Genomic DNA, 11,036 nt, shown 5'->3' on the forward strand with positions numbered 1-11,036 from the left:
AACTGAATCCCGGCAGCGCTTCGCTTACATGCACTAGAACCTTCTAAATGACACTAAAAACACTCTTTTTTATACTCTGCAAGCTCTCATGTCGTGAGAATTATAAGCTCACATCGTGAGCAGTGTCTAGACATGGTCCTGCCACGCATCGTGAGAATTAATTTCTCACGTCGTGAGAGTCAAATGTCATGTCGTGACAATCATGTTTCACATCGTGGTAGTCAAATTTTGACCTTTGACTTGACTTCTGTTGACTTTCTCATAATAGCATCCTACTTTCATCTCAACTTCAAATAACCAAAGCTTTCTTATACGGACTCTGTTTTCAGCAAACTTTATATCCACGGAAATCCTCATCACACAAACTACAAAATTCTTCAATAATATTTTAATAAGTAACATTTCTAAAATTAACCCTTTCTAGGATTTATCTCACTTATCCCTTTCATAATATCTATATTTCATAAAATAACACCTATTACCAAAAACCGGGTGTCACACTCAAGGGACTAAAGGTTACAAAGTTTTTGACATTGAAAAAACATGCATTTTCGCAGGTCAAACTTGGGATGGGAGATCTAGATTTTTTTTCTTCAAAAGGTCGTTTTGCGATTTTGCAGGCTCATCTCACACATTTTTGGAAAATCTTAAGTTTTACTTGAATTTTGGTAAAAGCTTAATAACTTTAGTTCTTTTTTTTTTCTCGACGATTAAACAATTAGGGATTTAAATAACAAAATGGCAATACTTGTGGCTATAAATATCATTAACCTTATTTTTTATAATGGGGCACATAAGGCAGCTCTTGTGAACATCATCACATGAAAAGAAAGTTAGCTACTCTTTAAATATTTCAACAATGACAAAATTGAGATATTTGACTTGCACATAGTTTACCAAACTTCTTTTTTGTAATAATCAAATAACTACAAAAACCTCTTAATAATACAAAATTGAGGAAGGTTGTGGACATGAACCAATCTCAACAAAATCATATGATAATTGTTGATAAGCAAAAACTATTTAATAAATTCCGTGATAATCAATTAACAAATACCTCATAAAATCGAATTAACAAATCTATAATGTGGAATCATTGGTGCTTTGTTTTTGTTCGTTGCGGTTCTCTTCCAAGATTCTTTGAAATTCCTTCTCACTTGCTGAGATCACGCGCTTCATTGCATCAAATGTAGTGAGCTTAATGCTGAAACATGTAAGAAAATATTAACACATTATTTTTTAAACAACAAAAAAATAATAAATCCATATTTTTATTAAGTCAACCTGCTGTTTGGTAAAGTCTTCAAAGCATTGGGAACAAAACCCCGGTATAATCCAACTACACCATCACGAGCGATAATGCCTAAACAAATAATAGCCACATCAGCGCCACATCAACAAAAAATATAATCTTGTAAAAAAAATATAATACCTGAACACGCATCTAATATATTCTTGTAAGGTGTACCCCTCATTTGCATTTGTCTTCTAATAGTATCCAATGGGTAGCATGTAAGTGTAGCAATGGTAGCTGCCATGAAAGCCGTCATTATCGATGCTTCAGCCTTGTTTCGAAACTTTTCTGGCAATGACTTCTTTACCCTGACATCATCAAAGACATTTACATTTACAGTATAGAACAGAACAGGACAGGACAGAACAGAACAGAATGAGAAGCTCACAAGTCAAAGACGCAAAAGTTGACTGCAACGTATGGTGCTATTCCGATAAGGGAAGGTCCAAGACCCCGATAGAACGATCCAACTCCTTCCTCTTTTAGCATCTTTACAAAAACCTGAAATTACGATAATACCCAACTTCAAAAACTTGGCACAAGTAAATTATATTATATGATATATCCATCGATCTTACATCTGTCATAGTTTGATATCCGGGATCAACTGCCAAACGTAATCTAAGGACATCTAACGGATACGTCACCTGACACAAATATCCAATGTTAACAATTAAAAGTACAATTCTATAATAAATAAGAAACAGTTTGAAAGTACAAGAACTTGAGTATAAAAAAAAATTGGTTTTAATCTTACTAAAGTTGAAGTCATTCCAGCACAAGCACCTGCAGCTAATCTTCCAATAATAGAAAGTTCACCATCTGTTCCTCGGAATAATTTCTGCACATTTAGATTTAATTGAAATGCATAATTATTTTATTTTTATTTGTGAATGTAGATATCAAAAAGGATAAAATAACTGAATTTTTATATACCTTGTATGTGTCATACGCGAATAGTTGGACTGCACTATAAGGAAGGACACGTGCTACCTTTGATTTTAAATTTTAATAAGAACCAATTAAAATTAAACAAAAGGTTTATAAAACTTGTGACAATATAAACAATTCAATGTGAAATATAACAGAAATAAGCACCTGAGCAAAGTTACCCTTCCAATACCCTTTTATGCCTTCTTGCTTCCCTACAGCTACAAAAGCCTGCAATTCATTTTTTAAACATCATATAATGATACAACATGTAAGATAAATATATAATTAAACATACCTGTATAAATCCAATTGCTTTCTTTGCACTTTCTTGCCCAACTCTTAGACCATGAGTCTGCAAACAATATATTAGCAAATGGTGAAAAGCTAAAATTGTTAATTTCCATATTTAGGTCTAAATTGAAAGTCTCCATGCCCCAATTTTACTTTCATGGCGAATTTGGTAACAGAGCATCAATTAATTTGCTTCTTTACTAGTTGTCTTCTAGCAAAAGGAATAACTAAGTTATTTAACTATAGAAGAAAGTCGTGTTAGGGAAATTGTCATCATCGTCACCACGAACAATTTAATAAGTATAATTATTAATTGTCACCAATCAGCGACTGCAATTTAGTCAAAACTGCTACAATACTATTGAAATTTCGAAACTAGGTCGAAAAAAATGAAAAATCTCACCTGCATTATGAGTTTAATCCGGTCAAGAGGCGCAGTGACTGTTTTCGCAGCAGCACCGGAGACAGCACCGGCGGCAAACACGGCGGCGTCTTTAGGCACCAAAGCGACGATAGCCAGGGGGTGTTTAAAGAGCTGTGCAGCGGTAGGTTCGAACTCTAACGTCTTCTCCATCATTGAGACGCTAGCAAAACCACCACCGCCTCCGCCACGTGAACGTCGACGGCCACCGCCTCCGCCACCATGTTTAGGCCATTGAAGGAGGTCGTTAGGGTCACATGGTAGAGGTTGGAGTCCAGGAATTTCCTTCCAATTTAACTTTGGGTGGTTCTTGTGTTGAAAATTTTGGGGTTTTGACATTGAAAGAGAGAATTATGGTTTTTGTGTAATGGTGTGTGAAGAAGATAAGGTAAAACCCCAGCGACAAATTGAAATTGAAATTGCTTCTTTATAGCCAAGGTTCGTTAGTTGCCTCCAGGCATAGCGCCAAATTCTTGACGCTAAGTTAAAATTAAAAAACAAAATTAATCAGTAATCTATTAAAATATAATTAAATTCCATGCTTAATTTATTTAGATCGTTTAAAAGGATTTAAGGAATCTTAGAGAGCCCTTAGTTTTGGAAAAATCAGCCGTTTTTTGGAAAAAAATTTCAAGGAAAAAAAAAATTTTAAAATGCGTTTAGTTTGTTTATTTTTCTAAATTTTTTACGAAAAATTAAGAGTGCGTTTGGTTGTGGAAAATTTTACAGAAAAACGGAAATTTTGGAAACGCGTTTGGTTCATTCAATTTTCCAAAATTTTCCAAGAAAATGAAAAATTTTAGTTTTCCAAATTGTATGTAAATTAGAAAATTGATTTTTATAGTTTTCCAAAGTTTTCCAAATTTCTAAGATGGCAAATGAAAATGAAAATTTCTCTGGTTTCAACCAAACGTGTTTTCTAAAATTTTCATTGAAAATTGAAAGCGAAAACTCAACTCTATTTTCTGAAAACATTTTCTTAGAAAACGAAAACAGTTTTCCACAACCAAACACATTAATTTTCCGTTTTCTAAAATTACAAAGAAATTGGAAATTTTTGTAAAACTGATAATCATTGTTTTCCACATTTTTCTAATTCCAAAATTTTTCTAAAATATAAACATACACGCACTTCCACCCACCATAGGGTTATGAGAATGTATAAATGATTGTATATTAGTATTGTATTATGATAATAGCCTTGGTGGTTGTAATATTATCATTTGGAGAATTGTAAGTTTATAGTAAATTTGGTGGTTAAAATACTATACTCATGAAAGAATATGTGGTAGTGAACGTTTAAACGATTGTAATACTAGAAGAGAAATTTTGGTTGGAGGGGTTTGTAATATATACAATATTTATTACTAATGAGGAGAGGTTTATTGGAGTTGATAGTGACGTACTTGACTGTAAGTCTAATATGAATGATAAATGACAGACATGTGTCAGTCATGTCCATATTGTGTATTGAATGATTGGAAGACATGTTAGGATTATATGATTGAGAAAGTGATGATATATTTAGTTGTGAAATTAATTTATATCTTGTTGATTTGGTTACTCACTAAGCTCATTGTTGCTTATCATTTTCTCATGTGTGTGTTTTAGGTTCAAGTAAACTTAGTAACATGAAGTGGAGTTAGTAGCGCCCGACATGGATTCTTACACAAGGTTATTGTAAGGTCCTCTTGATGACTACTTGTACTGATTTGGGGTACAAATGTACACCGAATTTGTAATGATTCATGTTTTATAAATAAAAAACATTTGGGTGTCCTCTGTGTTGAAAATGTAGGCGTTACACTTCTGGACTTATGGGGAATTTGATAAGTGCATATTTTAAGCTCCTTTGTTGTCATCCAAATGATTCAAGCCTCTTTAGTAGCATTTAGAAGTTGGGGTTTGAGTTTGAGTTTGCATGGGATGTGGATATGGATAAAGTTGGAAACTTTATCCATTAAGTCGCTTAGAAGAATCAGATATGAGGATTTGGTCTCCAAACTTAAGGATTAAGAGCTTAACGGAAAGTTGGCTAAATGACTGAGAAACATGACACGACCATAAGGGTGTCTCGATGGCCTGTCATAACTATTTTATCATTTTATATTCGCCATAAAACCAAGGATAGGGTCACAACACATTGACCGTTGACTTTGACCAGTTGATCGTTGAATTTTTTACTAGTTGAAATCTTGGTCACGGATTGAGGTTTGATCTCTTATAGTAATCTAGGTAGTTCAGTTGCCAATATGTCAAGTATCGAGTGTGTGTTGTTTCAGCTCTTTGACTCAGGTGAGTTTTCTCACTATATTGTGTGTAACATTGTATGTCCAGCTTGGTAGTTTAGTGGTTACTATTAGGATATAACTGTATGTTAAGGTTGGTTAGTCTATTTACTTGTTATGTGTTGGATCATAGGGGAAGTTAGTTGTAAGCTTTCAGACCCACTAGGATAGGTAGTTGGAAGTCCAAGTGGTCATTAGGATGATGGCCTTGGGCTTATGGGCCTACTGAGGTGTTGACTATAAGCTGATGATGTCTGGAAGTTTTACTGGTCTTTGGGATGATGGCTTTGTGCATATAGGCTCAATGAGGTGTAAATTATGAGCCTTACATGCATACATTGTATATGTGATGTGATATATTATATTTTGGGAAACTCACTAAGCTTTATGCTTATAATTATGTATTAAATATTTTTCTGGTTCTGTTTATGGCAATAGGAAAGCTCCAGCTTGACTGTAACGCATTCGCATCGCAGACGATTGTGTTTTTAGACTTCCGCTGCTTATGATGATTTTGATACATTGATCTTACTTGTTATTGTATAGTGGTTTTAAAACTATTTGGTATTTTATCTTATGGAAAATAAATGTTTTACTTATATTTTAAAAAATAATTTTGATTTTAAATTTAGGAAGTTACAAGCTATTTTTTTTTGTTTTCTAAAAAAGAAAAATGTTAAAATGAAAATTTTATGTCATTTGTTTTTTGAAAAACAAATAGTCTTTTCTTCAAAAAAAAATTACTAACCAACATAAAAGATGAAAAAGACTTTTGCCGAAAAAAAAATCACTTTAGTGCTTATGTTTATTTTGTCATTAGGTTTAAAACCCGTGTATTACACGGGTTGATTAAAAAAAATTATATATGAAGATATAAACTTCAAATATCTTTTTTAAAGAAAACATTAAATATCAAAATGTAAACATTAATTATTTTTTAATTTCAAAATATATATACAAACAAAATAATGAATAAATAAATAATTCAATTTATATTAATAAAACAAACTACAAAAAAATAATTATATTTTGACCATATAATATTTTTTTAGTTTGTCAATAAAAATCAACAAAGTTTGATTTTTTTTTATATAGATAATATTGAGTAAAATGAAAATAAACTTTAAAAGAAACATGTCAATTTTGAATTATATGTATCGAAGAAAACATATTAAAATTTGAAAATATAAGGAAACAAATTAATAAAACATTAATTATTTTCTATAACCTAAAAATTAGATAGTTAATTAAAGAAATAATTATATTTTGACCATATAATATTTTACACGTCTCCGTCCACCGCTTCTACTTCCAATAAAAAACATACACAGATTAGTCACACGTCTACCGCTCCATCTTTCTACACATCAAGAAGCTTCCATCGGTTCCAAAACCCACCGTCTCTCTCTAAAAGCATCGACATACAAGAAGAATTGTTCCTCCTGCGCTTCTCCTCTAAGGTTTGCTTCTATCTATCTTCTTCTCCCGCCTTTCTCCTCTAAGTTATGCTTTTATCTCTCTTTTATTATTTTGTGGAGAACTGTGATTGAATCGTTTCGTTGCAAATCAATCATAGAAAGACTCGACTTCCAATCTCCAATCTCCACCGCCGCCAGCTCTCTGATTAGGTAATGAATTTCCTTTTTTAGGTTACCATCTTTTTGATCGATCAAATAACTGCTTTAGTTCGATTCACTCTTCCAGTCTCCTCTCTTACTCACTTCACCATCTCTCCACCAATTTTCATCACCAACATCGCTCGATTGAGGGTTCCTACGCACAATCGATTGACACTCAAATGTCTGTTGTCGCTATGGATTTTCAATTTCCGATTTCTCTCTGATGTCGTCGTGCATATCTGATTTCGGTATGTCTACTGTGGTTTCTATTGATTTTCGACTTTTCTATCGATTTGTTGTATCCAATACAACTAAAGGCTGTAAGTTGTAAGTTTGCATGTTAATTTGATTTCATTCTGGATTTTAGTTCCGATTACATGTTAATCTATATTTGTATAGAAATGCACTTCCAGGTTGAAATTTATTATAATTTATTAATTTTAAGATTGGTTATATTTGTATGTGTCTAAATTTCAAAACTCCATTTAAGTTTGTTTGATTAAACTTGTTTATCAACTAAACTTTAACAATTTTTTTATAGATAATATATCACTAACATATATGTTTTCATCCATCAAACTCTCTTTTCTGCTAATAAGTTGTGTCGTTAGTTTTTCTGAATGACAAAACTAATTCTTTTGAAAACAACATATGTAGATATAAGAAAATAAATATTATGTATAAAAAAACGATAAAATAAAACATGCAAAATTTTAAATTTAATTTTAAATCTGTCACTTGAAATGACTCCGGTAAAATGAACCCACGCAATAAGGAAACAATATAGACTCTAGAGTAAATTACGTGAATGGTCCCTGTGGTTTAGTGTAAATTACACGCTTGGTCTCTAACTTATTTTTCTAACTCGGACTGTCCTCAACTTTTAATTATGTAACGCGCCTAGTCCCTATTCTCACATTCCGCCAATTGTTTCCGTTAGACACCCCACGTGTCTTGCACGTTGGGGGTATAAAAGTCATTTAAAATTTCCAATGTTATAGCGCCAAGAAAAAAAAAGACGTATCGTTGATCAACGTGATCAGACACAAGCCTTCACAGACAAAACCTTTGAAAACCCTTGATCAAAAGAACCTTGCATTTGAAGACGACGATGGCGCCTTGGAGGATACGTGCTACCATGGACGAGATTGACGTTGCTCGTAGATATGGTAAGTGTTTACTCCTTTAATCAGTTAGTAACTTAAACAGAAAAATGTGACTAATTTACCTTTCCGTGAATATACAGCTGGACATCCGACGATATTCTCTGTCCGATTACACCAGGGTGGACAGTTTACAAAGTTCCCTGGAAGAAAGTACATCAAAGGCAAGCAAAATTATGTTGATTTACTAGACATTGACACCTTTTCCATTCACGACATTGACGAGATGATGGAGGAACTTGGGTATATTGATTCAGACCAGACACTACTCTATTATCATTTCCTGAGACCATTTGGCGATTTGGATTTTGGGTTATTTGCTTTAGGTTCAGATCAGGATGTTCATCATCTGGGTACGTATGTTGCTAACCATAAGCTAATAGATGTATACATTGAGCATGGGAAAACAAATTTACATACTTATTCTATGTCCCCCAACCCTAATAAGGTTAAAATTATTGAAATTAAAGAGCCACCGGCTTGCTCCAGACAGTTGTTCTTGGAGTGGAATGACTCTCCAATTGAGCATGAGAGTGTTCCATACCTAAAAGAAGTTGAGAATGATAGTCATTTGGACAAAGAACCATCTTTGGTCGACCATATTGATTTTGAAATGAATATAGAGAATGAGGATGATTATGATGGTAGTGGACACAATAATGGCAGTGGAAGTGATGAGTTTGATGATGATAGTGAGAGTCAAGATAGTGATTTTTTTATTGATGAGGACAATCTTATACACAATGTTGATGTGGATATGAAAGATTTCCATATGAACATTGACAAGGATGTATAATGGGTTGGAGGTTCTTCTGAAAGTAATGTACCTGAAGATACACAACAAGGTGACTTGGAAGTGATCAACACAGAGGTTTTGTTGTCTGGGTCTTCATCAGATGAGGAAAATGATGGTAAGCGAAGGAAAACAATTAGGGCCATACAGAGGGCTTATGAAAATGATGCAGCTTTGGTTAGTGAGCCCTTCTACATTTTTCAAACTTTCAGTTCATCTAAGGACTTTAAGACACAAGTGAAACTACATTCCATAAGGACAAGAAGGGAAATACAATTAGAGAAAAATGATAAGAATAGGGTTAGGTTTGTGTGTAAGGGCACTATACCAAATCTTGCTACTAATGAAGAAGAGAAATGTCCATGGGTTATCTATTGTAGTAAATGGAAGCGTGACATAGATTGGATGGTTAAGACATACACGAAGGAGCATCGATGTCTGCAAACAAGGAAAGTCAAAGCATGTGACTATAAGTTCCTTTCAGAGCATATAGTACAAGTTATTGAGACAAACCCAAAGATTCCTATTAGGGCTTTACGAGAGCAACTCCAACATGAGTAACAGATGGACATTTCGTATATGAAAACTTTTAGGGCAAAGCAGCAAGCTTTAAACCGTGTTCAAGGAGATTATGCCAGCCAATACAGGTTGTTAAGGGATTATGTTTTAGAGGTACAGGCACGTAACACAGATACTACGGTTAAAATTGATGTTGAAAGTGAAGCGAATCCAACTGTTGAGACAAGAACATTCAGACGTATCTATGTTTGCATTGAAGCTTTGAAGCGAGGTTTTGCAACGGGAAAAAGGGACTTTCTTGGACTTGATGGAGCCTTCGTGAAAGGTCCATATCCAGGCCAAGTCTTGTCTGTTGTGGTAAGATCTTCTTATTTCTTTTTGTATTGTATGTTCTTTATTGAAAGTAGTGTTAACTAACCAATGTTTTTTGGCAATTTATGTTTCTTATCAAAGGCATTGGATGGTAATAATCGGATATATCCTTTAGCCTACGCTGTGGTTGAATCAGAAACACTTAATTCTTGGACTTGGTTTTTAAGTAATTTGGGCGATGACTTAGGTTTGGGAACAAATTCCAATTTCACGTTTATGAGTGACAGGCAAAAGTTATAGGAACCTATCCAAACTAGGTTTTATAGTTTTATACTATTGATGTAGTTATACTAACATACAAACATGTTACTATTGCTAGGGTTTGTTGCCTGCGATTGCAACATTATTTCCATGTGTAGAGCATCGCTGTTGTCTTCGTCACATACACGACAACATGAAAAAGAACTGGAGGGGAAAGGTGTTCAAGGATCTTCTTTGGGAATGTGCCACGACCTCTAATGTACAACACTTTTATCAAGCAATGGAAAAACTAAAGAAGCTTAACAATGATCTTATGAGTGGCTGAAACAAATACCTCCTCAAAGTTGGGCTCGCTCCCACTTTACTGGTATAATGACTTTCGATCTCTACTTAATAATTTTAAAAGAAGGTATATTGAATACTGACATAGAATTTGTTTATGTTCAGGGAGAGCACATTGTGATGCTCTGACTAATAACCTGTGTGAAGCATTTAACAGCAAGATAGAAGATGGTCGTGATGCACCAATCATTACCTGCATTGAGTTCATTAGAGAGTACATTATGAAGAAGATAGTCAAAGTTGACAAGGAAATTCAGAAAGTTGTAGGTCCTTTGACTCCTACAGCTACAACAATATTGGATAAGATAAAGAGTAAGGCAGAACAGTATGTTGCAACATTTTGTGGTGCTGGAAAATATCAAGTTGTTGGACCATGGCAAGATCAGTGTATTGTGGATGTAGGTCAACAAAGTTGCACGTGCAAAAGGTGGGAATTAACAGGAATTCCATGCAAACATGGTGTGGCTGCTATTTGGGACATGGGGAGGAATACCAAAGATGTGGGAATCCCATAATCATTTGTGCATCCATGTTACTGGTTATCAAGCTGGAAAGAGATGTATTCTTTTAAGGTTAGTCCAATCAATGGAAGGTCCATGTGGGAGAAGTCAGCTATACCAACAACTCTGTTGCCTCCAAAACATCGTGTTCCCATAGGAAGACCAAAGAAGAAGAGAACAATATCAATTGTGGAAAAGGAGGACTTTGTTAAAGGAAACACAACATCGAGGGCCCATAGATCAGTAACATGTACGAAGTGTAACAATGTTGGTCACAATGCAAGAACCTGCAAAGGGAAA

At 34.1% G+C, this 11,036-nt stretch overlaps 2 protein-coding genes across 2 annotated transcripts; one reads left to right on the forward strand and one right to left on the reverse strand.

The window, feature by feature from the left end:
- Window positions 1–892: 892 nt before the first annotated feature.
- On the reverse strand, window positions 893–3,337 carry LOC145074597 (putative envelope ADP,ATP carrier protein, chloroplastic). Its single transcript, XM_079020955.1, has 10 exons — window positions 2,922–3,337; window positions 2,523–2,579; window positions 2,393–2,455; window positions 2,231–2,287; window positions 2,052–2,135; window positions 1,873–1,941; window positions 1,683–1,795; window positions 1,433–1,602; window positions 1,285–1,363; window positions 893–1,204 (listed from the first exon to the last, which is right to left on the reverse strand). The coding sequence occupies exons 1-10, from the start codon at window positions 3,276–3,278 to the stop codon at window positions 1,081–1,083; spliced, it is 1,173 nt and encodes a 390-aa protein (XP_078877081.1). The 5' UTR covers window positions 3,279–3,337; the 3' UTR covers window positions 893–1,080.
- A 6,029-nt stretch (window positions 3,338–9,366) lies between these two features.
- Window positions 9,367–10,751, forward strand: LOC145075555 (uncharacterized). Its single transcript, XM_079021759.1, has 3 exons — window positions 9,367–9,678; window positions 9,775–9,859; window positions 10,342–10,751. Exons 1-3 carry the CDS (start codon window positions 9,367–9,369, stop codon window positions 10,749–10,751), a joined length of 807 nt encoding a protein of 268 aa, XP_078877885.1.
- Window positions 10,752–11,036: the final 285 nt, after the last annotated feature.

The sequence above is a fragment of the Lactuca serriola genome, chromosome 9, assembly GCF_051521515.1.
Source record: "Lactuca serriola cultivar US96UC23 chromosome 9, Lser_US96UC23_V15, whole genome shotgun sequence".
Lineage (NCBI taxonomy): Eukaryota > Viridiplantae > Streptophyta > Magnoliopsida > Asterales > Asteraceae > Lactuca > Lactuca serriola.